At 44.7% G+C, this 27126-nt stretch overlaps 1 protein-coding gene across 3 annotated transcripts in view; it reads right to left on the bottom strand.

Moving 5' to 3' along the window:
* Nucleotides 1–25224, bottom strand: part of MYO7A (myosin VIIA) — a 64166-nt gene extending 38942 nt beyond the window's left edge. The window contains exons 1-16 of one of the 3 annotated variants that reach the window (XM_048294335.1): nt 25138–25224; nt 21948–22061; nt 20772–20924; nt 17761–17778; nt 14731–14915; nt 13165–13286; nt 11306–11448; nt 11090–11203; nt 10133–10286; nt 9395–9471; nt 8054–8173; nt 6695–6837; nt 6113–6323; nt 5502–5637; nt 4988–5094; nt 1550–1612 (exon numbers count right to left, since the gene is read on the bottom strand). In XM_048294335.1, the coding sequence (XP_048150292.1) occupies nt 1550–1612; nt 4988–5094; nt 5502–5637; nt 6113–6323; nt 6695–6837; nt 8054–8173; nt 9395–9471; nt 10133–10286; nt 11090–11203; nt 11306–11448; nt 13165–13286; nt 14731–14915; nt 17761–17778; nt 20772–20924; nt 21948–22046 (1845 nt within the window). In that variant the 5' untranslated portion in view covers nt 22047–22061; nt 25138–25224. The remainder of the gene's footprint in view (nt 1–1549; nt 1613–4987; nt 5095–5501; nt 5638–6112; nt 6324–6694; nt 6838–8053; nt 8174–9394; nt 9472–10132; nt 10287–11089; nt 11204–11305; nt 11449–13164; nt 13287–14730; nt 14916–17760; nt 17779–20771; nt 20925–21947; nt 22062–25137) is intronic. The other 2 variants (XM_048294337.1, XM_048294338.1) reach the window with 2 other exon arrangements.
* Between the last annotated feature and the right edge of the window lie 1902 nt (nt 25225–27126).

Here is a 27126-nt window from a genome sequence, read left to right as displayed (position 1 = left end):
ATATATATATATGAAAGATCGTTTTTATCTTGGCTGTTCCACCTTTACCTCAGTGTCTAACAAATATGAACAATTATTATTCATTAGAAAACCTACAAAACATGAGGCTTAGTTGTAAGATCAACTATGACAACAACAAAACTCCCATTTCCCTGCATCTCCTGTTGACATCTTCAGAGGAAAAAAACTGGCCTAAACATTTCCGACAGATTTTGCACATTTCTCTCCTGGATTTAATCCCACCACAGAATCACAGAATCATTAATGGTTTGGTTTGGAAAAGACCTTAAAGTTCATCCAGTTCCAACCCCCCTGCCATGGGCAGGGACACCTTCCACTAGACCAGGTTGCTCAGAGCCCCACCCAACCTGGCCTTGAACATTTCCAGGGATGGGGTATCCACAGCTTCTCTGGGCAACCTGTGCCAGTGCCTCATCACCCTCACAGTGAAGAATTTCTTCCTAATACCTCATCTAAACCTTTTCTCTTTCAGTTTAAAGCCACTCCCCTTGTCCTATCACTCAGTACCCTTGTCAAAATCCCTCTCCAGCTCTCTCATATCCTGACTCAGGAAGGACTATTATTTTTTGCTACAACTCTAGAGCAAGGCCCAGTGATATGTTCCAATTGAAACAGTTTTAACCATGATACAGAGAGGAAGGAATGAATGGCTTTCAGCCATTTTGGGTCACATCCTCCTCATTGGAATTCCAAATCCAAACATCCAAGATATTGCAGAAGTAAAAAAAGATGAAATTCAGCCCCATGCAAGGATTTGAATTTTGAAAAGCAGGCTAATCCTCTGGTTATCAAGGGGTTATGGAAATGTGAGCAGAGTCAGAAAGCTTATAGCACAAAATCTTTAGCACACAATATGCTACCTTACAGCCAAATATCTAGCAAGCAAAGTCTGGGAAGCTATCAGAACCAGTCAGCAGATGAGATGCAACAGAAAAGACCTAAAAACGATGCCAAAAGCCTGTTTTGATGATCATGACAAAATTTCATCTTATCTTGTCTCTGAAGACTTGGATCTGAGGTCTCCCTTGAACAAGAACTAACCCTTCACCTCCAAAAACGATAGCATTTAGAAATGCAGTCCAGGGGTCTCCCTTTGCACTTGAGCTGTCTTGCTTCAAAAAGTGCAAAAGAGGGCCAGATTTGCAGTTGTTTGGAGGAATAATGTCCCACTGAAGCCAATGGTGTCACCGCGGTAAACAACAGCCAAATCCCAGATGATCCACCTGAAGTTATTTAAAATGATTAAAATATCAAGAAAAAAAACTTATGGCTGAGCCTGGTTCTGATTTTATCCAAACCAAATTCCCACCATTACAAAGTTCTTCTGAGTTGAATCCTAGAATTAAGTGACACAGTCATACACCTGTACCTATTCAACAAGCTGTAAAAATGCTCTCCGTCACATTGGTCACTTGAAATGGATCCTCTATAGATAGTGCAGGAAGAGGAATAAACCAACAGGAGTAAAGCACAATCCTTGACAAGGAGAGGTGAGTATACAACAGAGGAACTCATGTATTCAGTTTACCTTTGGTGTGGGTGTGGGCGAGGGCGACTGGCCAAATGTGCTGGATGCATAGCCACAGAGAAACTACACGAAGCACAGGTAAAAAAAACAAAACAAAACACAAAACAGAGACAGAGAAGAGCAAAAGTGAAAAGAAGGAATAACTGAAATGGGAGCCTGACATTTTTAGTCTTGGAGGTCCAGCTGTAATATATCTCATGAACAAAGTGCATTTATTCTTAGATTTTTGTCTAACCCTCTCCTGGTTTTTCCCCTTTGTCTCAATGTTAACTTCTCAGAAGCTGAGGGAACTGCCAGGGTTCAGCTCTTGCTTCTTGGAAACAAACTGTACATTTTTTAATCCCACTCTTTATCCATCCAATTTCAGCCATTCCCACTCTTCATCCTCACTCATCTCTGCTCTCAGTATACAGTGGCTGGGAAGGTGCCAGGAACAAAACACAAACATTCCAAAGAAATCCCTCCCTTCCTCCCTAATTTTAATCCCAAAAATCAGGTATTTTGGATAGAGTTTCAACTTTTGCCAAGGGGAAAGCCCCCTCAGTTTCCCATTTGTTTTTCCTTTTACAGGGTTCCATCCTCCACTGCTCCTTCTACCTGTTCCTTGAGCAAGCAATGCTGCCAGACCATACCAGCTGATTCCTCAGAGGAACAGTGTAGAACTCCCACTCAATCCATAATTTCACCTGGCACCACTCAAAGCAATGTTCCCATTCAGCAAACACATGCAGACAGACCTTCTCTGTGATGGCTGTGCATAAATGAGACTTTACAGCCCCATGTGCTCCAGAAACACCCAGTTCACCACACAGGTTTCATTGTGCACAAATATTAGGTCTTTCAGGGACCAAACAGTTACTACAATATTCAAAGATACACTCTCAACTGGTTTTCAAATTTCTCTGATCTGATCTGTGGCTTTCTCAAGTTTCTAGATTGTAAGGACCCCATTTGAAAGAGTGAATGTAAAGCAGATGTGGACTTGCTTGTCACTGACCCACAAAATCCTACAAACTTGTCAATAAGCTCCTGAGAACCAAAGTTTGGAAGGTGTTGAGCAAAATGCCTCATGATTTGATTTAGCCCTTGGCAGAGCAGCCACATGTCTCTTTTTAAGGGAAGATGTTAGATTTGACTGCCCAAGCCTGAGCATCTCTTCCTCCACAGATTGCCTCACTGATGCTCAGGGAAGGCATGCACCATTCCAAGACATTCCAAGGACACTTCACCACAGATCTTTGCTACATGCAGTCAATTTCCATGACCCAGGCTCACTTGCTCCTTCTTTTGGGGCACGTGTCCTAGGAAAGGGGGTGCAAACATTACTGAACTTTGGTGGAAAGCACTGGCAAAAGCATCTCAGCCCTATATTGGATCCTGCTTGTCTGAGAATTTTTGCATGGTGGTGTTCAGGGAATAAGTGCTCTCCAGTTTCACAACAACCCTGTGCATGTCTAGGGGAGCTGGTACACAATGTTGGCTCCTCTTCCAGTTCCATGACAGTCAGGCTAAAAACCTCTAATTCAAAAAAGAAAACCAGACATCATTAAAGTATCAAAGCACAGAGACCACCACTTGGGACAGATTCTGAAGATGTCTAGTGGAACTATAGAAAAAACCCAAATGGTTTCTGTAAAAAAAAAAAGTGTTCCGATGCTTTCAAAGGTTTCAGTTCTCACATTCTAGATGACATCCAGGCAGACATCCCAACTTAGCTATTATATACTTCCAGCATTTTTTAAAGATGCTTTGGTAGGTGTCCCCGTGAGAAAGCTTGTGTGACTGTGTAAACCCTCTTGCTGATCACCCAGAGTGCATCTCTACTCTGCCCAAAGAAGAAAGAAATCACTTCCAAGGTCAAAAGCTTACACCAAAAATAAAAAGCAGCGAGGAATAAGCAATAAAAAGCAAAGTAAGCAGCAGCACTGATGCTAAGGGAGTTAGTGTCTACTTCAACAGGAGCATCCACATCTGAGGATAGCTCTGAACCCACCAGGAGTGTCACGCCAATTGGTAGCTTAATTAATAATTGATAAATGTTCTCTTATTCGTAATGAAGTCGAAAGGATAATGATCATTAATTTCAGCAGGAGCAAAAGGGAATGGCTAAAGGTTACGACCAAGGCTTTCAAAACAGCATGTAGCACATTTAAAGAAATGTCTTGGGAATGTAAATATTTCTTTCCCTTATCATGTAAAGGAATTCAGCACTTACAGCTTGGCACTCCTGAAAGTCCCTAAGTCCCTTGGTCCATCAGTGGCATTGGCTGGCATTTGGAAATGGGACTCGGACTGCCAAAAGTTTGTTTGCTTTGAAAAATGTTGTCCCCACACCCTCTACAGTTCCATGGCTTTTGCTTAGGGAAAAACTGGGGGATTTGGCCATAGTGACTGATCTGTATAGACTTTCAGATTCTGCAAGACTGATATTTTAAAACACTTTCTACTTTAATTTTGGGAGCAGGGCTGAGTAGAGAGATTTAGATTTTCAACTTCCCGAAGAAAATATCACACATTTGTGTTGTTATTAACGGTGAAATGGTCACTAATCTCAGCATTTAAGCTGGTATCCCACTAAAAAATGCTCAAATGGGGTGGAAAGGGTTAAAGAAATAACTCTGCCTTTCTCTAAAGCTTCAGGGCACACAGTCTTCTCTCACACTGAGCATGGAGTAAACACATAACCTCCTGGAGGACTGGGATGTGGAAAGAGGAGCTTTAAAGTTCAGCTTTCATAACTGTTCTCTCTCTCTGCTGTTGTAACAGTAAAATACAACTGTTCCCTCCAAGTCCTGTTGCAGTGCATAAAGACCAGCAAGATTCTCCCTTTGTTCTACTCTGATTGGCAAGTATTTAGCTTTTACTTGGACTCATAGAAAGGTTTGGGTTTGAAGGGACCTTCAAGGTCACGTAGTTCCAACCCTCCTGCCGTGGGGAGGGACACCTTCCACTAGACCAGATTGCTTGAACACTTGAACACTTCCAGGGATGGGACATTCACAGCTTCTCTGGGCAACCTGTGCCAGTATCCCACCACCCTCACAGGAAAAAATTTCTTCCTAATACCTAATCTAAACCTGCCCTCTGTTAGTTTACTTCTCATTCTATTACACACACATCTGAATGTATCAAGTGGAAGGCACAGTTCCTTTTCTCTCAGATTTCTACAATCACAAATCTGATTGTTCCAATCCCTACACAATTCAGAGAGGGGCAATCACAGCAAAAAAATAATATTTGATGAACCAAAAAGCAGTGAACTGGGGGCATGAATGTGGATGCATCCATGGCACTGCATTAACACTTCCTGATGGCTGACTCTCACTAACAGGTTTGAAACACCCCAAAGAGCATCAGAGCAATATAAGTCTGCAAATCTTCCACCCCTTCCAGGAATACCCCTCCTCGTGAATAAAGATCTTCTCCCGCCTGCATTACCATTGCCACATCTGCTTGGAAGATCTGCTTGATGAATTTGTTTTTTGAGGAATGCACCAGCTGAATGATGTCTCCATGCAGCGTGTCCCTGTTTTTCTCCAAGAAACCTAGAGAAATAATGGGACAACACATAGATGACACAGCGCAACATGGACAGTATGGGAGCTGCAAGCAGCTTCTGGGTTGGTGGATTACTGGATGTTCTTGGTGAGGTAATGGGAGTAATGAGCGGGCAGAGAGAGAGGGACCATGAGAAGGAAGACAGAGGCACATCTTCAGACTGGATCGAAGATGCAGTGGTGCAAAGCACTGCCATTCTGTCACAGGCACACACGAATGAAACAGCACCAAACTCTGCAGCTCATGGGCACAGCTGGAGGGTCAAGTCATTGCAGCCAGAAAAGGACACTGACACTACTGTGGACTACCACCCTGCCCTGCTCCAACACAGCAGCAGCTTATCTGCCATGGACATCCCCTCACCCCCTGAATTGCCCCAGAAGCTGCTCCATACCTTTTGTTTCGTAGTAAACAATTCCAGCAAAATGGTTGATGCCAAACTGGGTTTCGTAGTTATTCTTCGGAGGAATATAGTTGGTGTTAAGCTTGTGCTGGGAGTTCAGCTTGTGTAACATGGTGGCATCTGTACCCTGTTTATGCATGAAAAGATCTGACATTTAACCAAGGCTATTCCCATTGAAATAATTTTCCAGTCAATGGCACATTTCTTTCTTGTCTTGTGCATTTATGTTGAGAAGTGGTATGTTGGAGAGGATATGTCAAGTGCAGAAATTACAGAAACTGATTAAATATCACTGATATGTAATGCTGTATTCAAAATAATGCTCCAAAAGGAGTACATTTAACACTATTTTCTCTTAAACTTTGCCAATAGATGTTCTTGAGCCTCTTGCAGGCATATTTTTCCATCACAAACACTTGTTTTATTATGGCTGTGATACTGATGGAAGAAAATTTAAGAGAGCAATAAAAACTATAAATAGGCAGGCCACTGGTGAATGTGTGTTTGGGGCTGAGCAGATCTCTCACAGAATGCCAGCATGCAAGTACAAAGGGGATAAAACCAGAAGAATCACTGGCAGCAAGGCTGGGCCCAAAACACACCTTGGGGAACTTGCTCTCCTCATCAATGAGGGAGATGATGTTCATAGGCTTGATGGCAATCATGTCCAAGGCATCCTGGTTATCAGTGAACTCGATGTGCTGCCAGTTGATGTTCTCCAGGTTGTACTCCTCCTGCTCTAGTTTGAAGACATGGCGCACAAAGAACTGCTGCAGGTTTTCATTCGCAAAGTTAATGCAAAGCTGCTCAAAACTGTGGAGGGAAGGTCAAGAAGAGGCCACTTTAGATCCATCACGGTTAATTTTTCTACATGTCTCTCCATGCCTGAAGTAGTACTCTAAGACCTTGTCAACCTCTCAGTAAGGCTGCTGTTGGCTTAGAATTTCCTTACTGGTTCAGACAATCAGTTTTTCTCCCAAAACAATGTTATGTGTGTGGTCTAAACCAGTTTAGGAACTATGCTGTCTGCTGCAATTGATTAGCTCTGATAATTTCTCATACAGAAAAAGGCTTGGACCAACCCAGTCCAGTTCACTTCAAGAGAGGTGAAAGGACTGCAAGACCTTGAGCTTGGGCTTGTGAATGAGGAGCAAGACCTCGTTCTCCTTTTGCAGGCTCCATACCTGTTCACAGTGAAGTTCTCAAAGCCAAAGATGTCAAGAAGGCCAATGGATCTCCTGATACTTTTGAGTTCCTGGGAAGGAGGTCTGTAAATTGCAGCGTTGATCTTCTCCACGATCCACACAAAAAGTCGCCCATAAATTCCCTGCAACATCCCAAAGATGGAGCTCCCTGAGACAGTTCAGCAGTTTGTCCTGCAAGTCTGTGTCACCATTCCACCCTCAATGACACAGGTTCTTCTAAACCATGGCCAACAATCAGACAGTCCCTGAGGATGTGCTCACCAACGTTTGGGCCAGACTCTTGGCATGGTTTAAAGCTTCAAGAACCATTATGTAGATCAAGGAAAACAGACCTGAAAGCCTAGCTAAAAGACAATTGAGAGCAAAACCGCAAATTTGGATAGTCTTAAATGATGGATCTATGGGTTCGCTGTGAAGCCAGACAGTCCTTTCTTTGGTTTCCACACATTTCTCTCTACAGATCAGCAGAGCAGAGCCATGTTACACTGCAAGAACATCTTGCTCACTTGGACAAAGTGCTCATTGAAACGCTGCAGTGCTGGCTGAAGAGTCCGATGATTTAATGAAACAGATATTGCTGCTTCAGTAATTTCAGAACTTCACGTTTTAAACTGCTATTGATTTTTATTTTATAAGCTACAGCAGTGCAACCAAGAGGGGAGCTCAATTCAAAAGCTCGTCACCACTAAAGAAGACACTGTCAGGATTTGCAGGCTAGCTATCAAACCAGCTTTATCTACCATTTCCCCACAGATAAAGTGAAGACCCAAGTTGGCCAAAGCATGCCAATAATGCTTGTCTCACAATTTTACATGGGGCTGCAAACAGCACAGCAGTGATGCACACCCACCCCATCAACCTTCATCTCCCCAAAGTCTCAAGTGATGTTCTGTGTGCTCTGATGGCTGCTAGACTGCTCTATCCCTGGCTCTGTGTTGTTCAACTGTATTTACTGCTGCTTACGTCCCTAATCCTGAAATTCAGGTGTGGGTGCTAGAGGTGTTGGTAGAGTTTCTCTCATTTACAGCAGCTGAGGATCTTTCCTGAAGCTGAGGTGAAGTAATTTCAGACTTCTTGGTTCTTCTGCAGGTCCCCTTTGACTACAGACAATCTCAAGTCCAGATTGCAAATCCTTTGCAGAGCAGGCTACCTAGTCTCCTTCCATCTCAATTCTTTGTGCATCCCAATTAGAACATGGTTTCAAGGGCGTCTGCTGATCTGAGCTCACACAGGCCCCAAGCGAGACCCTTTTCCTGTGCAGTGGATGCTCCAGTCTCAGAAGGGGCAGATTTCTTCAGCTTATCAACAGAAGGCATAAGGAAATGCCCCAAGACTTACCTTTACAAAAGCGTCCCTCACGTCCAGCGCTTGTTCCATACTGAGAGGGGTGGAGACAGTCTCACCCCTCGTGATTATAGTCCGGCTGGTAAGGCAGTTCATCACATCCTGAGGCTCAACCTGACAGAGACAACATCAAACACAGCTGCCATACAGGAGAGGTACCTCAAATGACGACACAGACATTTTCAGAGAGAAAAATTAACATTTTTATACCGTATTTTCATCTGGAAGGTGTTCTTTTGGCTTAGCATGAAATGTTAATGACGTGTGGGAAGACAGGACAAGAAAGAAGTAAAGCCTGCAAAGCTGTATGCTACCAGAATGGTTAAAGCTTTGCATCACCCTGACTCCTTTTTATGCTTCTTCAGGGAAATGTCCACTCCCTAAGTGGACAGAGAGCTGTGGATCACACTCTGGGACCAGCAGTGCCTATGGAGATAAGATGATGTCCCAGAGGGATCCCTGTTAGCTCTTGAGAAGACCACTGAAGAATGCTCCAGCCACTGCACCCATGGTTTCAGCGAGGGTCATCTCACCTCACTTCAGATACACAGAGTATATATGACATCTGTCTCAAGTACCGTCACGAACTTTCTTTGTATCAATGAAGGAAACACCCTGCTTTAGGGACTGAGTTATTTTGGATGTCCTTACTAGGATGATGTGCAACAGAGGGTCTGTTACTATCAGCTGGTATGAAGGGGAGCTCAGATCATAGAATCATAGGATAGTTTGGATTGGAAAAGACCTTTAAAGATCATCTAGTTCCAACCCCCCTGCCAAGGGCAGGAACACCTTCTGCTAGACCACGTTGTTCAAAGCCCCATCAAACCTGGCTTTTTGCACAAGTGGAGCAGCCACAAAATCCCTGGGCAACCTGTTCCAGTGCCTCACCACCCTCACAGTGAAGAATTTCTTAATATCTAATTTAAACCTGTCCTCTTTCAGTTTGAAGCCATTCTCCCTTGTCCTGTCATTCCACGTCCTTGTCAAAAGTCCCTCCTCCAGCTCTCTTGTAGCCCCTCTAGGTACTGAAAGGGGCTCTAAGCTGTCCTCAGAGCCTTCTCTTCTCCAGGCTGAACAACTCCAAATCTCTCAGCCTGTCTCCACAGAAGAGGTGCTCCAGCCCTCTGACCATCTTTGTGGTGTCCTCTGGCTACTCAGCACAGATGAAGACACTCACCTTCATGTGCAGGACACAATATGGCTTATCTGGGCCTCTTCAGCTTCCTAGAGCTGGTGGTGCAAGGACAGGCTGGCTCAGCTGAAGCCTTGCCACAATACTAAAAACCTGGGATTGAATCAGAAAGGGAACAGCAGCACTGCAGGGCCACTGACCTCCAGCAACGTTGCCGCAGTGCTGAGTGATGCTGACTGAACAACCTCACAGGCATCCAGGTTGTCATAGGTCCGAGCTGGGGAAAGAAAGGCAGAGGGAAAGCCATCAGCAAGGGACGTGTCTCTGCAGAAGGTGGATGGGGTGGGGGAAAGGGTCTTTTTCCACTCCCTCTGTGTGATGTCCTGGCAAAATCTGGCCATAGAAGGGAGAGAAAAGTTCACACATCTGCTGGAGTCCTGCTGCTGGCTGCAAAGGACCTGCACTCTGCTCTGCCAGACAAGACAGTAAAGAACCTAGAAATATTTCTAGCATCTAAGTGCTTTAGGCTTCTGTCTTCCAAAGAGGCTTTTTAAATCACTGTCATTTCTGACAGCAGAGCTGTTTGGTACCTTTACAAAGGCACATCCAATCACACAGGCACCTGTCAAATACTCCATTAGCCTCTCCTCGTAAAATCTGAATGTACTGAATGGCCTGTGGCCATATTCAACCTCACAACATTCAGAAAATGTGGATGTCATTGAGCACACTGCAGCCTGGGAGCCCTGCTGTGGGCAGGTGGAGTTATTCCTCATTCCTTGTCCTTACAATGCCACAATAAACACCTGAGTGCCTGGCATGGCACCATGGCAGGTGTTCTGGATACAGCCCTCCATCCCTAAGCTTGGCTCCCTGTCAGCATGCAGAATAAAGAGCAGCAGTGCACTGGACCACGTCCCTGTATTTTGTCCTTTTACCTTCATACTGCAGGTTGCCCATGTGCAGGATGGCAGCCAGCAGCTTGGAGATCTCCCAGTTCTCCGTGTCGGTGAACATGAGGACCTTCATAGCGGAGCGGATGTTGGCGTACTCCTTGCTATCATCTCTGCCATCACAGGTGGTGCAGTTACCCTGGGGAGGCAAACAGGTCACACACTGCATGGAACACGCGGGTGTAACCCTAAGTTATCAGGGCTTCCCCTTGAACCAGCAGCATTTTGTTTAAGGGATGATGCTGAACTTGTGGATCTGGCTCTGCCCTTTGTCATGTTCTATGATTCATTGCTCAGCCTTGTGACCTACACTCACCCTATTGTCCCCAGGTACTCTGGGTCTGACAGCCACCAGCAGAGGAGAAAAAGCTGTCTGAGATGGGGATAGAGAGCTGAAGGCTCCCACTGATCCAGTTAGAAAGCTGGGTCCCAGCCTTGCTGATGATTACACCTGCTTCTATCAGCTCCTCTGGGTATCAACACTGGTACATAGGGAGTGGGGCTGGAGATTGCTGGCTCAGTTGGACACTTGCTCAGTTGGACACACAGCTCAGCCCCATATTCTGCTTAGAATGTGCCATCCAGGCAAGCGCTCCTCCCTGTCCATCACTGCCTCAAGAGCATCAGGTCTTACCCAGCTCCCTGGTAATTTCCAAACACGTGGCATGGGCACCATACACCATCCCATCCAAGACTACGTCCTGCTTCACAGGAAGTGTGGAAATAGCCTGGTCTAGACACAGGGATTAAGGGTTTCCACTAAGACTGTGAGCCTTGTGGTGGTGAGACAAAGAGATCTCTCAAACCCTGCGGCTAAGGCTCAAGAAGGTCATAACCAGCAAAGCAGCTCTTGGCTGCAGAAGCAACTCTCTTTTCCTTCTCCCTTGCTAACACCCTTTCACCACATCACCCCACCAAACCTCTGCTCCACTGCTCTCTCACCATCGCAAGGTAGTTGTAGTCTGTGGCTTTCCCAAGACCCAGCTTCTTCTTCTGCTCCATGGTCATTCCTCTCAGCATGCAGTAGAACACGTGGTAATTCCTCTCGTCCTGGGCCTGCAGGAGAAGAGCAAGTGTCAGCTCTGTGAGGAGAACAAGCGCTGCAAAGGTTGGCTGCCCGAGCGCCAGTCCCTGTGCCTTGCAGGTGTATCACCTTACCTGCCTGCACACCCGGGACTTCTCCAGCAGGTACTGCTCAATCTTTGCCCCCTCGATGGCTCCCCTTTTGTTGAAGTGGATATCGATGTACTTCCCAAATCGGCTGGAATTGTCATTACGGATGGTCTTTGCGTTCCCGAAAGCTGCAAGAATTGTGGTGGGTTAGAGGGGATCTGATGCAGGGAGAATGGTGGATCTGGTCTCATGGGGGGAAAGAAAGCCAAAAGAGAGAGGCTGAGAGGGTAAAAAGCAGCTCCAAAGCCTTCCATTAAGTTTGACTACCCTTGGAAATACAGAGAGGAGCACAAAAAAGGAAGCTTGGGAATGGGATGACCTTATCCAGGAAGAAGGGCTAGGACAGCAGGATTTTGGCAGCAGCTGATGAAATACAAGAGTTGAGCAAGAGTGGCTGCAGTGTGCAAGGTGACACTGTGCAGGAAATGACAGAGCTGCTGGTGAGCGATTTGATCACTGAGAGGGAAAGAAAAGGGAAAATACATCCAAAAGGGAAACACAGACAACTAAGCCAAGCCCCAGCGGGAGATTTCTCTCTGCAAACAGACTATGCAGAGAAAGGAACCCATGTCCATCCTCTGTTGGGTGTGGATGAGTGCCCTGAACCAGCACACCATGCAACTTCTGCTCCAGGATTTCTGGCAGGTGATGGACATGTGCTTGAACTACAGAACCTCTCCTCCCTGAATCTTAGCAGTGACTAAGTGCATAGTCAATAGCGCCCTGTGTGCTTGTCACACTTCTGTTGATTCCTAGAGGGTTATTTACCACGCAGTGGAGGTAAAAATCATAGAATGGTTTGGGTTGGAAGGGACCTTCAAGATCATCTAGTTCCAAGCCCCTCTGCCAAGGCAGGGATGCTTCATGCTAGACCAGGCTGATCAAACCTCCATCCTTAGAGAACAATCCCAGTGTCATTCTTTAAGGAAAAAGTGATTTTTCTGTGTAAGCATAAAAGGTCTATCTGGCATCACGTTGGTTCAAGAGGGTCAGATCCCCTATTTAATTTACAGACATTCAATTAAAATAGTGGGGTTGATCACAGTAACAGCTTGCCACTGAACCTATTAAGGCCACAAGCTGATTCTCATTATCTGGTTCTTTCTTGACCTCCTCTATTTCTTTTTCTGCATTCTGCTGCCATTCACTGATCTTGGAAGGAAAAGGTGGGGTTTAGTATTGTGTATGGCCAGCACAAGGTGCTGTGAAGCTCAGGTCCTATTAAACTGGTGTTTTATGGAACCATCAAAGAATAGGAATAGGATTTTTGCAACTATGGCCAAAAAAAGCAAATAATTAGTTAGCTGAATACAGCACTGATGGGATATTGGTGCTCTGCATGCAGTCCAGCACTGGAAGTGGTGGTGAGATTTTTCAAAAGAACTTTGATTGAACATCAGATACTCAAAAAGATATTGATCAGCACTTTTACATACTACACACAGAATTAGATAAAATTCAGGGTTTTTTATGGATTTTTTTTGAGGAAAGAAATACTGCTTTAACTGGAAAACCACATTTTTTTTCTATTTTAAGTAACAAAACAGTTGAAAAAAATAATTAAGGTCAGCTGAAATGCTTTGCTTTCAACAGTAGTTGTCAAAAATATTAAAGGACACATTGAGAGCTCAAACCAGAGATTATTATTCTTGTGAAAAATAAATTCAGATGGAAAGAATCTGAATGTATTGTTTAGCAAAAGTGTACTTTAAAAAAAAAATTTGTCACTTTTTTGGAAACTCAAAGTGTTACGTAAGTGATTTACATTTGGTTATATTTTGTGCTTCCTGAATCTGTTTTTTACTTTTTCCAGCAAAAGAATTCTCCATTATCTGAGGCCTCACCTTCCAAGATGGGATTTGCCTCCAGGACCTGCTGCTCAATCCAGGAGTGCTGACCACTGATTGCTGCCAGGAACTGCAGAATCAGTTTTGTGCTTTCTGTCTTCCCTGCTCCGGATTCACCACTGCAAAGACAACAGGAGTGAAGGTCAGTGAAAGCCATGCTGCATCCATGCCAGTGTCCCTCCCTTTGTCTCCAAAGGGACTTCTGTCTCTGTGTCTCTTCTGTTAGCGTAGGCAGGATGAGACCACTAAGGATGGGTTTCCAGCATCCCAAGGACTGGTTGTGGGACAAATGGTAAGACATGGTACCAGACAGCTTCCAGCCAAGATTCAGATTTGCTCTGTGTTCCATTTGGCCCAAGCTGTTGCTTGAGTTTGGGTATCCTGAGCAAATGCCATCATTCAGTCAGCACTAGGAAGGTCATGAAGTACTTTCAGTCAGTGCTTTTCCAGGTATGATCACCAGACCATGACCCTTTGGTTCCCATGGGACATCTTCATCACTAGTCTTGATAAGGCAGACTGTGAAATATGGCCTTTTAACAGCAGGGACTTCCACAGGTCTCTTAGGCTTGTTCTAACAAAGAGCAGGTGGGAGAGGAGAAGCTTATGGGGCAGGAAGCCAGAGTTACTCCTCAAACTTTCCTCTTCACTGAAAAAAAACCTCAGTTATCTTGTGATGCTACAAGAGGAAGGGGCTGGGCAGAAATATTTTGGTGAGTATATGGCCTGTTCAATGACTGAAATAGACCTTCCTAATGTTGAGTACCCAGCCCTGGCCTCATGGGCAAATTGTTTCACTTTTCAGGCCACTGGCACACTGCATCGACTCTCCTATGGGCCCCACATGATGCTTTTTTAAACCAGCAAAATAAGCCTTACTGAATGGCCTTTTCAGACTCATGTACCTGAAATACTGCACACGGGATGTTCCAGAGTTATGGGTCTTTATTCAATGAAACTTAGGGTAGGCATGCCTTGGGGAAAGGGGTGCCTCAAACAAAAAAACTGTCTGTGGGTTCAGAATTTATCTGACAGTGTTGGAGGGCTGAGGATGTCAAATCTGGCTCATACCATTGTTTGGGACAGATACTGGAGGGAATATATACCCATATTATATATATAATTATACCCATAACCAGGCACTTCTTGGTGCCCAAGGGTGATTGGTCCAGAGCAGAGCCATGCATGGAGACCCGTCCAGGAGTGTGAATGACCACAGGTCCAGTGATCAAGCTCGTCCCTAACCCTTCCTTGTGCAGAAACTACAGATATGTGCATTTTTGATGTCTGTAGGAGTATTGAGTTTAAATTTAAAAGGGGAGGTTAAACATAAATATGAGATCTATTGGGTTGCAAGGGTAAACACCAAAGTATTGATAAAGCACCTTTACGAGGAACAGAGTGACTGCAGAGACCACCTCCGCACAGGGAATACGTGGATGGAAGATCTAATCAGTCACTCAACATCTGATTCTATCTGATAAGCTGTTCCAAATCAAGCACGTTGCATTTTCTCAGCATCTGCTTTCAGGATATGGTCCAGCTGGAAACTTAGCAACTCACCTTATGATACAACACTGGTCCTTGTTGTTGCGCTGCATGTTGAAGTAGCAGTTGTCAGCGATTGCGAAGATGTGTGGTGGCATCTCACCAATCTTTTTGTTGGTGTAGAGGCGTATCTGCTCAGGTGAGTAGATGGGTAGGAGCTGGTAGGGGTTTACTGCCACCAGTATTGAACCAGTGTATGTCTGGAGGAGAAGCACATGAAGGTTTATGGGGAGAGTGGGGTGCAGCTGAGAGACTTTGGCAGCTTGGATGGGATGTGGATGGAGGCCACAAAAATCAAGGCTTTTTAAAAGCTGGATGAAAGATGATGCTCAGAGATGCTTGCAGGGAGAGCCTAGAGGAAAAGGGGAACAGAAGTCCCAAAATACCTAAATCAGTTCATACTCAGCCTTGCTCATGCACAGCATGGATTCAAGCCTTAATTCATATTTTGGATGCTCCCAGTTAAGATTTAGAGTCTCAAGAGAAGCTCATATTTGCAAAAATATCACCAGAGCCAGCATATGTTCATACACATCTACTGCATTCCACATACAACAAGAAACCATAGATGAAAGAAACCTGAGAACCATTCCAAAGGAGGACCAGTTGGATCCAAACCATTCTGACAGATGACTATCTAACCTGTTTCTATCAATCCGTAGCAGATGCTAAGCTTCCCTTTGCAATACATTCTTCTCTACCATCTCTGCCTAACCAAATCTCTCCATACTTCAGTTTAAACCTTGTCCTGTGCAGATGGATATTGCCCACGAAGTCCTGACATATCCCTTCTCATCTATTTCTGAAATTTTGGAAATGGCCTTTGGTCCACTCCCATGCTCTCTGGGGCACTTGAACGAGCAAAGCGGTCCTGGGCCTTGGGCAGCAAACTCCTCTGTAGTATCTTGCTTTTTTGTTTCTGTCCTTCCAGAAGCTGTTTCTCTCAAGCCTCTCACCAAAGGACTCGTGAACTTTGTTATCTTGCTCAGATACAGTGTTGAGGTTAGGCCACATCCCAAGCTCAAGGCAGAGAATAAGGATCTCCTTCCCCTGTTTCATCTGTCTAGAAGTCAGTGTCTAGAGAAGGTGAGTCATGGGCCTCCACCTTGGCTTAGCCAAGGGGCATGAGATGGAGGCTACTTTCACTCTGTGACTTCAAAGAATTCAAGTCCCTTTCTCTAGGTTAATTTTTAGCAACTGAAGTTACAAGATTAATCTCACCTTTCTTTCCTGGTGGAACCAGCTGTGAAAGCACCCCCACTACTGCACATATTTTTCAGGAAACAAAATAAGTAATTCCAATATTAATATAATCCTTATGGGTTGTCATCTGCACGGCCTAAAACCAGTAAGATTTTGGCACAAAGCAGCAAAGTGGCACAGCCAAGGATGCTTGTGAGAGAAAAGAAGTAATTTGTCACCATCTATGGAACACTTGCCACCAGTTCGGGCTTCCTGAAGGCAGCCAGTAGGTGGCAATTGTGTCCCATAGTAGGGATGATGAAAGACATTGGGGTTCCTCACCTTCTAGTCTCAAGGCCAACACAAGAGAGCAACTTTCAGTTCAATCCCATGTGAAGTTTGACTTTACAGTGGTAATTGAGAAAGGACACGATACTCTTCTCTGTAATAGGGGGTTACGTGCCAGTAAGGGGAAAAAGCTCTTTGAGCTCAAGAACAATGTCGTCACAACTCCAAAGGGTAGATATTGGATGTGAAATAATGTAGACTGGATTTTAGAAGAAGTAGGCATTGAAATAAGGGAGCAGAGACATCCCAGAAAAGCCTTCAAAGGGGACAGAACAAGTAACCTCAGTGCTCAGAGAACAAGTGAGCTCAATTTCTGAATGGGATTATGACACCAAGATCCCTAATGAAGACTCCTTTGAGTCCTAGCTGAGATATTTGGAAAACTCTTTTCCTCTTTACAATTTATTACCAGGTTAATTTTAGGGACATTTTTCATCTTCCTTAAGCCTCTTTTCAAAAAAAAAAAAAAAAAAAAAAAAAAATCTAACTGCTTGCAGAGGTCTCTGAAATCCCTGCATTTCAGTCACACTGGTCTGCCCTGCCACAAATGCAAACAGAGAGGCTTTTAAAGGTGTTAACCATTAGTGGCAGAAAAGCTTTTTGGATGCTCTCACTGACCCTTCCCTTGTGATCTGCAAAACACTCTGTCAGCACGAACTCTTGTACTACTGCTTGTTTTCGTAGGTCATTCCTAGTTGATAAATAATCACAATTTGCCCAATTCTCACAGCTGACAGAAGGCAAAACTTTGTTCACTCTTTCAATGAGGGGCCAAAGGGCACTTCCAAGGAAATATTAGCTCACTGGTTTCTATTGCTGGGTGATGTCAAAGTCCTTTTCTATTGGAAAAATAAAGCTTTACTGAGAGCAGGGACTCTGCCGTAGCTGACCACAGGAACCGCATCTCACAGCAAATTCATTACTGCCTGCATGACCTACATTTTAATTAGCCCCAAACAAATCCTTTCTGAGCCTGCTTCCCTCACTACCCAGAATACCATGGCTGACTTCATCTGGATTGTTAGGGGGTTAAAGCTCTACCAAACATTACTGCATTTTTGCAGCCCTTAGAGAGCAGCAGCAGGCACTGGTCATCTCCAGATAAAGAGATTTAACCTTACTCATGAGTCCAAACTCCCCACCAGACTCTCTTGCTATTCACCATAGCTTCTCTTGGTGCATGCAAGCCAAACTAAGGGCAAGAATCCCTTGCTGAAGTTTTTCATATTTTGCTGCAGACATTTATTCCCTTCAAGTTAAGGTCATTACTGAGAAGGACTTAAAAGCTTTAACCACATTCACAGGTCAGGGACCTTCCAGCTCTGGGAGGTGTCACAACTTCACCATGTGGGTCAAGCTCTGCACCAAAGCGGATGGATGCTCTCAGTGCATATATGAAGCAGCAGCAACGGTGGTGCAAAGTAAATGAGAAGGCCACAATGTTGAACAGAAAAAGGTGATCCAGTGGAAGGCATGACAGCAATTGCAAATGACATTGCCAAGAGTCATACTTACCCTCCCGCCGCAGTTTGTCTTATGAGTAAAATGTGAGGGAGAAGAAAAAGGGAAATTATATTTTATTAGAGCAGAACTACATCCTCCACAAAGCTAAGGACATGAGGAAACAAGAGGAACTGAAGCCCCATTGGAAAAGTAATCATTTACTCAGCAGGCTCAGAAATCCTTTCAAGCAGTGAAACTTAACTATCTTTAAGACAGGGCTAATTATACCACAGAAAAAAGCACCTCAGGGGACTGGGTGTCCCCTGCACACATGGCATCCATATGGTACCTTGGCTTTGCAAAACTGGCATCAATATTTACCACATCCAACACAAATCTACTCCTCCTAGTGCCATCATTAGTAATAGCTGAGATCTAAGGTTGGGTTCCCAAGTCTCCAGCTACACACCTGTAGACAGAAGGGGTTTGCATGCCTCTCTATCAAACTATGCACTCTCTGTCATTTTGAGAGTGTCATTCTGATTCTGAGATTGCACTAATTGCTGTGCTGTGCCCAGTTCTTGGGCTGGCACTCTAAAGCCATTAGTGGTGTGGAGCAATCAAGGCACAGTAACCTGGAATCTCTGTGATGCAAATGTCTTTGTGGGATGTGGCCATCCCTTAGGCAGTAACTCTGTAGGACACACTGCACTGTCACCATCGAACCAGAAGAACTGGTAGAGAAACCAATGTGGTTATTGTGTCACTTCAGCCCAAATCACCACCCACACTCACCTCCAGGCTAGAAGCTACCCTTTGCATCAGCCCTTATTAGGATGATGTTGCCAAACAACACTTTGCCCAGTGCTTGTTTTCCTAATCTTCCTGAATGCCTGTGAATAGCTTGGCAAGGGAGCTCAGAGACAGAGCTTTTACGAAGGAGCTTGGTATAGTCACGGGCAATCTGATACTGCAACACAAAATTGTATCTGAGGACCTCTGGTCACTTAGAGAGGCAACAGGCACTTGCTGGACAACATAGGCACCCCAAAAGAGACACATGGACACCACTGAAAAAATATCCAACATGATCCAAACTTTCTCAGAGAGAGCGGCAGGAATCCACTTTGTGCCATTGCAGGGTGCCCACAAGCAGGGGAAAAAGGGGCAGTGCTCAATGGGTAAATACAAGTTCCTTGAATGAGCCAATCAGCTACAAATTATTGGCCACCTGTACTTCTTGGGTGGCATTCAGGTTGCTTGAATTCAATTATCCACATAAGTACAGCACCTAACCTTGAAGATAGATGTGCTCTGAGCAGGGGAAGGTTGAACTGTAGACCACCAGCCTAAACTTTTCCTCCAACATAAAATCTTCTATGATATCCAAGCTCCAGTCAGCTCTAAAGCATCTGAGAGGCACTTCTGTTTGCATAGCTGAAAGGCAATCTTGTCTCTCCTGGCTCTATTGACACCTCTGGTAACTGCCATGGATGCCCAGTGAACATGGAAACACCACCTCAAGCATGAATTTGGCCTGTTAAATTGCTAATTTACCATTATAAATGGCAAGAAATTTTAATTATAAAGGGAGAAACTCAGTTCATCTAAGGTGGGAATAATTTTCTGGTTATACTCTTTTTGTCTAAACTGACAATACAGGGGACTTAGGCATCACGCACAACAAAGTGTCTGAGTGAGAGATGCATTTGGAGGTCTCTATTCTCCTCCAAGTTTTGGGGACTTAGAGGTGCCTTTTCAGCACCCATGTCCCCTTCCTCCAGGATTGGACTCCATCTCTGAAAAGAAGAGAATGGTATCTCCCAGAGAAGGAGCAAAAAGCTGTCAAACATATTAACAGCCTACGCAACAGAGTGGTGTCTTCTCCATCACTGCCCATCCCTAATCCAAAACCTTCCTATCAAAAGGCACTGGACATCAAGCAGTGGTGAACAAACAGACTTGATAAATAAAATCCTGCCTATACTCTGTTAGCTTATTTTATCTGTGAAGTCTGACTGTCTTGCAATTCCCTCTGACCTGAAAATCTAGTGGTCTCTAGAGCCTTTTAAAAGTTACATGACCAGCAGGCTTTGAAAAGGCCTTCAAAGGCCCAGTAGGCACTTACCTGGGTATCTGAAAACAGTAGGATTTAAGAGTAATACTAAATTTTCCATGTTTGCAGAGGCTGTTTGAGTACATTATCTAGCAGCAAACACATGTGCACTCTGAATTTCTCTCTGAGGAACATGCACAAGACTACACAGCATAGAGAACACTGATAAAACCAGCACAGAGACTTGAATGCTGACTCCTGTCATGCTGGGGAGGTGGCCTTTGCGATGCTATCACAGAAAAGAGATGCAGTTCTGACTGGCTCCCTGTAAACCCCTCCATCTATGAATGGCTGTTTGGGTTGGCAAGGATGCACTGGGTCCACTGGGCATGACATGACTGAGCTGACCTAAGGAAGGACACTGCTGTCCCCAGAGATCAGCTGTCAGGATCCCAGGCAACCCAGGGCTAATATGCCATTAACACAGACTGGGAAGGTTTTTTAGAGGTGTTCTGAGAGTTGCTCACTTCTTTGTTCCCAGTTATTTCATATGTGCCCCTCTTCATCCTTCCTCCACCCCTTCCACCTCCAGCAATTGTTGTCTTCACCCACTTGGGTTCAATAAGTTAATGGTTCAGGGGGAAAGGGCAGAAGGGTCACATCCAGCATGTAGTTTACACCCCTACAAAAGTTTTTGCTTTAGGATGACTACAACATGCTCATGGCCTGGGTTGAACTGGTTATTCTGTGTGCAGAAAGCTAATGCACATGCCCAAAACCTCTACAGGGGTGGGACAGCAAGATGGACTTTGCCCATCACCTAACTCATAGGGTTTTTCACTGGGGCATACACAAGCTCTGAAATGTGTCCTCTAATATCAGAATCCCCTCACCACCTGGGACAAGGTGAAGGTAGAAACCCAGATGTTTAGTTCAATCAGGATTCCCCCCAACGTGGGTTCCCTGGAGCTAAGGAGAGCAGGGAGTGGAGTGCAGAACGAGAGGTGGAGGTAAGGTGGACACTCACATAGATGAGGTGCTCCCGATAGCGAATCAGCAGGTTCCTGAGAATTCCTGCCTCATTCAGGTCCCCCAGGCGAATCATGTCCTCCACTCCATGGATGGACGTGGGGTGCATGGGTTTGATGTGGCTGGCATTCTGTGGGGAAATCCAGTGCTCCTGGGAAAAGAGCAGGGCCAGAGAAAGGTAAGTCAAATGAGAGACCACTTGGATGAAAGACACAAACAGCCCACCCCAAACAGAAGGACCAGACGGAAGAACGTACACAAGAGACCATCAGCACATGTGCCACAGCTTCTATTTCTGGGGTAAGGCAGTGATGAGTTTGAAAGATTTGTAACAGAAGAAGAAAAGCATCTTTTTATTGGAGTTTTACTGGAGCAGCAAGAGACCGGAGACACAAGCCATCCTGGCAGGATCCTCCTCCAGGGCAACATGTTCATCCAGCACATCAGGGGAGTTTATAACAATGAGCAGATTTGTCTTCCCCTTCACAACTGCATTTTCACATCCCTGGTTAACCCTCTGCCACAAAATACTGTTGAGCAGAGAGAAGATGATTTAGAAAAGGAGAGAGGGATGGCAAAGTCATACTTTTATTGGCAATGTAATTTAGACTCACCACTTCTAAGGGCTTCATAAGGCACTACAAATTGCACACAAGGACCCTGCCAAACCAAGTCTCTTTCTATCACCCTTGAAGGGAGTGAGAGCATTTACAATTACCCCAGTAAGAAAAACAAAAGAAGCATGGAGAACCACCTTCTGCTTGTGATAGAGACCTTACTCTAAAATAGCCACCATTGCACGAAAGTAGAGGTGGGAAATTGAAGGAGAACCAATGTTCAGGCACATCAGGCATTGGTAGGAGGTCAGGAAGGACTGGACAAAAAACAGAGGAACCTCAGACTTAGGAGGGTTTGCACAAATAACTATCTAAATGTGTTTTGGGGGCTTCTGCTACCATTGTACTCAAGAAGCTTCTCAATCTTGCACTCCCAGTACAGCCACAAAAGTAGGGACACAACACTGTCTTGTCTTTACAAATAGAAAACTATGGCACAGTTGATTCCCAAGGACATATGAGAAGCCCATAATGAAGTCAATTATCATGGCCCTGGGACCCCTGTCCCAGCAAGGTCACAGAGCTGAAGAAGGCACATCACAAGCCTTTGTACGTACATTGCCCTCATCATCCACAACCTGGATCTGTCCAGAGTCACACAGTTTAACCACCGCTCCAATGGGGACGTCGAATTCCCGTCCGGTTTTGAGGTCCATCCACACATAATCCCCCTGGAAACAAAGACAGCACAGTTATACTCAGTGCTGCAGGAAGTTCAGCATCCCTTGGAATACAAGCTGTAGATGTTTGGTACCCAAATCATTAGCACAAGTCAAATGATTTCCCTTGCAAACCACAAACCACCCCTTTTCATAGAGGCTCAGGAAAGAAGGTGCTTTGCGTGTGGCACCTGGGGGTGTGGTTTAGTGGTGAACACACTGGTGCTGGGTTAATGGTAAGACTTGATGATCTTAGAAGTCTTTTCCAACCTGAATGACTCCCTGACTCTGTAAAATCCCCTGCAAGGTGCCAGCAACAGGGCATGGTCCACACAGCAAACACGCACTGCCCTAAGTCTCTGCTCCTCAAACTTGTGAGTGGTTGTTGGTCACAGAATGCATCCAGCAGAAACAGGTTACAGAACAGTGATACAGGCAGAAAAAAACACCCAGGTAGAGGTTTTCCTCTGTGTAATGTACAAACCTAGGAAGTCACATTTAGGAGATGATTTTGAGCTCTGCTAAGCCTTATCTGGAGGCTTGTGGCATCTTTCTTCCTGGCAGTTAACAATTACCAGATATTCCTTGGAAACTTCTGAAAAGGGAATGACTAAAGATGGGTTAAGAACATAGAGGCAGCTGTATGTTCTTCTTCAGTTCTTCCAGCTACAGCAATGTGTAGGTGGGCTGTTTGTATTTAATACTTCTCAGTGGATTTTATCTGCTGCGAGGAATTTCACTTGAGTTCTGAAGCTGTGCAAAGTTTTAGCATCCCTAAACCCAAAAGGCTGTGTCCTTTTACATGTTTCAAATGTTTTACCTCTTTCATTTGAGACCTCTGTGTTTTCATTTTGAAAGACACAGCAAGCAGTTGACCCCTATGTACTCACTCCATGTCACTACTGATCCTATGCACCTCTGTCAGTCCTGCTGGGCAGGGACTATCTGCTCATCAGCTCTGTAGATATTAAATTACTCAAATGCAAAAAAGCTTTTTAAAAAGCTGTTTTTCTCAATACAAAAGCAAACTCCAAAATAATTCCAAACTAAAGCCCCAAGCAGGAGCCACACTGGAACAAAGCAGAATTATTTCCCACCCCTATTCTCAGTGGGAAAAGGCATTAAAATTGGGAACAATCTAGTTGTCAGGTGTGTTTTCATTCATGCAGCTGATATTAATATGGTGGACTTGTAGCCCCACCTAAACCCACATTCCTGGGGACCAGCTCCACTTGTACCTATTAAGCACGATGCAAATGCAGTATCTACCTTTTGAAGTCCTGAAGAACTGCTGGGAGAGGGAGAAGGGAAAACCAGGATGTATCACTTTGCATGTGCTCTGATATAACCCCTTTCCTGAGTATCCACTATCAACCATTTCTGTGGACAGAGCATATTTAGAGATTTGGTTTGGCCCAACAGGCTGCTAAACAACCTTCATCTCTCTCCTGGGCGGTGGGAACTGGAGACATCACCATCCGAGTCATCATTCATTAAGAATTCCAAGAGACACAAAACTCTGAGTACCACCAGGATGTAAGGTTATACTCAGGGATCCACACATGGAGAAACTACACACCTGGAATCCCCAACCATTTTGTGGCAGACTCTACCCTTGGCAGCTACTTGCTAGGTTTTCACTAGGATATCAACAAAGTCATCCTGCTCACATGGAGCTCAGGATCCAGTCCTTAGTTTGGGTTTTCATTTCCTCAAAGGGTTGTGCTACAGCTATAAGTATCTTTATCCAGCTCATAAAAATATAATATTCATATCTTTTTCTCATTAACTGTCTTATCCTCACATCTCATAACTTAATTAAAAAGGAAAAAAAGTCACAACTAATGAATACAGTGTCAGGAGCAGATACATTATAAATCGATATATATTAATATTTATTTTTTAGCTTCTTTGATCCAAGACTCAAAGCATTTCAGAATGTTCAGCACTGTTATCCTCTCTGCATCACTGGGCAAATTCATGCACACAGTGGGTAACCTGATCAAGGTGTCAGCAAGAGACGAGCCAGGTTGCTCGGTCCCTGCTCAGCAGAAAACCTTTCCAACACCTTAGCAGCTCTGTAAAAATTGCTCATGATCAAAACCCCAAGAACTGTAATGCTGTCTTTTTTAAAAAAAAATCTCTAATATTGAATAGCTGTAAAAGCAGCCTGCTTCATATGGTGCATTACCATACAGCTGAGATAAAAGGCAGTCTGCCCTCCCCAAGGTAAATTGATACTCTACTACCACTAAGAAAACTTCTGTGCTTTGTCTGCCTAATGCACAGAGTGCTCGTTCCCTCAAACTGCTCTTTCTAAACCCATTAAAGTGCAGTTCTTAATACTGGTAAAAAAAGTCTTATGGGATGGGCTAAGCTGGTAAGCTCAGGAAGGTTGGGGGGTTATAAAATAACATCACTTATTAAGAGTGCTGACCCATTTCCTTTTCTGACTTTAATCAATTTCATATAAATCCCATGAAAGTCAGCTACATTGCTTCTGCTGAAACAATCACCTCTGGATCAGTCCCAAACCCAGCAGATATATTGGGGATTTCAGGGCAAATCGGGGTGATTCATGCATTTACCAGCTGCGGCTTGTGAGTTGCGTAACCTGCCTCATGCCTAAACCGGTACAGTTTATCTTCCAAAATACATGACAAAGTACTGGAGAAGTGAGAATACCACCAGACCCTTCACAGTATGAACATGGTCTGCCTCTTCCTCCTCAATGCAGCCAGTGGGTTTAGCACCCTTTCAAACTAGAAAAATCTTCCAAATTGCTCTGGGGCAGACCCTCAGGACTTCACAAACTGGGGGCAGTGACAACCAAACAGTGGTGCAAGATGACAAAACACCCCACACAGATCCACACAATTCACAAAGAGGATCTTAAGGAGGAGCTTCCAAATGTGAAGAGCAAGAAGGTTGCACTGCAGGGGAGCTACAGTGCTTGGGGGGGGGGACAAAGGAGGAAGGTGAGAGAAGCTGGCGTAAGCAGTACAAGGATCCCATCAACAGCAAGACAGATTTCAAAGTAGCCTGAAAGCTTCCAGCCATGCTCAGGGCTTGGGACCCCCTATCTTACCGCTAAAATAGTCGTGGGCTTCAGGACCTGGTTGACATTGCGAAGTAGTGTCCATCTGCCCTGGTCTCTCTCCTGATCTTCCACCACCTCAGGGCATGGCTGCATGAAAACGACTTTCTTCTTCTTCAACATCTCCAAAAGTTTGCAGTGGTATTTGTCCCTGTCTCTGCTTTCTACGTGTATTCCACCATGAATGCCAGAATGCGGTGCCCGGTTTGCTCTAGACCTGCAGCGTGATCATGCCTGCTGCTCTCAGGACACCCTCTGACCTGATTCACAATATGGCTCTTGGTAAAGATCTTCTCCTAGCAGGAAAATTCCCACGCACCAGCCATGGTCCTCCCCTGGCCAGCTGACACGCTCACTGTATATGACCTGTGGGAATCTCAAAGCAAACTGTACAACTTTGCTTCTCTTCACTTAAATTCTTCCAGTCTCTCCAGCAAGGGCTGATACTCAGTCAGGGACCTGAAGGACACTGCAATTACCCGTTCTGCAAAAACAACTGCAGGATTAACAGGAAACCTCTTCATTTCCCCAGGACCTCTCTCCGTTACCTTCCTTTCTTAGTGAAATAACCGTCTGCCAGCTTGAGGACTTTCAGCACAGAACACTCTGGGATACTTACTAATCCACAAATGCAGTCAGTCCCCATGCAACACATGGCATTTAATTAACCTAATACCTTTACATACCAAATTAACCAAAGCGCAGCGGGAACTCAAAACCAGAGGCCGTCTGCATTTTCTTTAAACTGATCGCCTTGAGTAGATCCATAGCAACTGAATTTTAAATAATTGAGTGGAAGGTGTTCAGCGCAGCACGGCCTCTGTGCCTATAGGTGAGAGGAGAGCCTGTGCTGTGGATGAAAATGGGCTCAATACAAGGACCATGGAGATAATGAGGTTGCACTGACTCTACACCTGCCAGCTCCACAGACCCCTTTCTGCAATCACTCCTTCTCTATAGGGAGGACTGCTCTAGTAAGGACTAATCAGGACCACTGGCCCAGCCCAAAGAGCACACGGCATTTTACAGCCTCAGGTTTGCTTTTTCCTTGTCCTATCTTAGATACACTTGAAATTTCTCATTTTCATCTAAGAAAGGCTTTTCTGGTCATTTAGAGGATTTCAGACCACTATAGCTGGGCCCCAATTTCTTCCATTAAAATTTTGAATCTAAAGCACTGCTATTTATACAGACCAGAGCAATGCATGACTAGGTATCAGTGCAGCTGCTAAGACATTCTCATTTATCACTGTTTTAAAGCAAAGCTCTCATGATGCCTTCATTCCACGGAGTTTTGAATCTATTTGTCCATGAAGAGCACAACATAGGGACATGGTTTATTGGTAGGCCTGGCAGCATTAGGCTAATGGTTGGATTCAATGAACTTAGAGGTCTTTTCCAACCTTAATGACTCTGTGATTTTACATACTTGGAGGAAAGCTTTCTAGATAAAGGAAGGCTTCATAGGTACCCTTCTTGGGACACAGTCTCCAAGGACAACAGCAGGTGATGGGTACATTAAACACATAAAGAGCTAGTTCTGCTCAACCATGAGCAGCAGTGACAACAGCGAGGCAACCCTTGCCCAAAGGGCAAGCGATGCTGTAGGTTTAAGCTGCATTACAAAGCCCCGGGACAATAAGGTGTATAATTCTTGTGGCTGTTCAGGGAAAGTAAGGAAGAGATCATGTCTCATGGATAAGAAGCCAGGTGAAGATTAATTAGATGGATCTCCACCAAAGAAGTAAGTAAAAATGTACATGAGGCATGAAAAAGGGGACAGAGTGAATGTAGCAATCCCTGGGGAGATGTCTGCCTCCAGCATGACCTGAACACACAGTGCTGTAAATGACTGTGGTTTTGCTCCCCTAGAAAGTAGAAGATAGATGTCAAATTGAAGCTAAAAAATGAGAGGATCCACAGGGAAGAAAGGAATGATTAAATATATAAAAAGGGATCCAGAAGATAGGCTCTTTGGAT

This window comes from Corvus hawaiiensis, chromosome 2, assembly GCF_020740725.1.
Source record: "Corvus hawaiiensis isolate bCorHaw1 chromosome 2, bCorHaw1.pri.cur, whole genome shotgun sequence".
In the NCBI taxonomy this organism is placed as follows: domain Eukaryota; kingdom Metazoa; phylum Chordata; class Aves; order Passeriformes; family Corvidae; genus Corvus; species Corvus hawaiiensis.
Note: the sequence above shows the minus strand (reverse complement) of the source record. Positions and strands in the feature narration are given on the sequence as shown.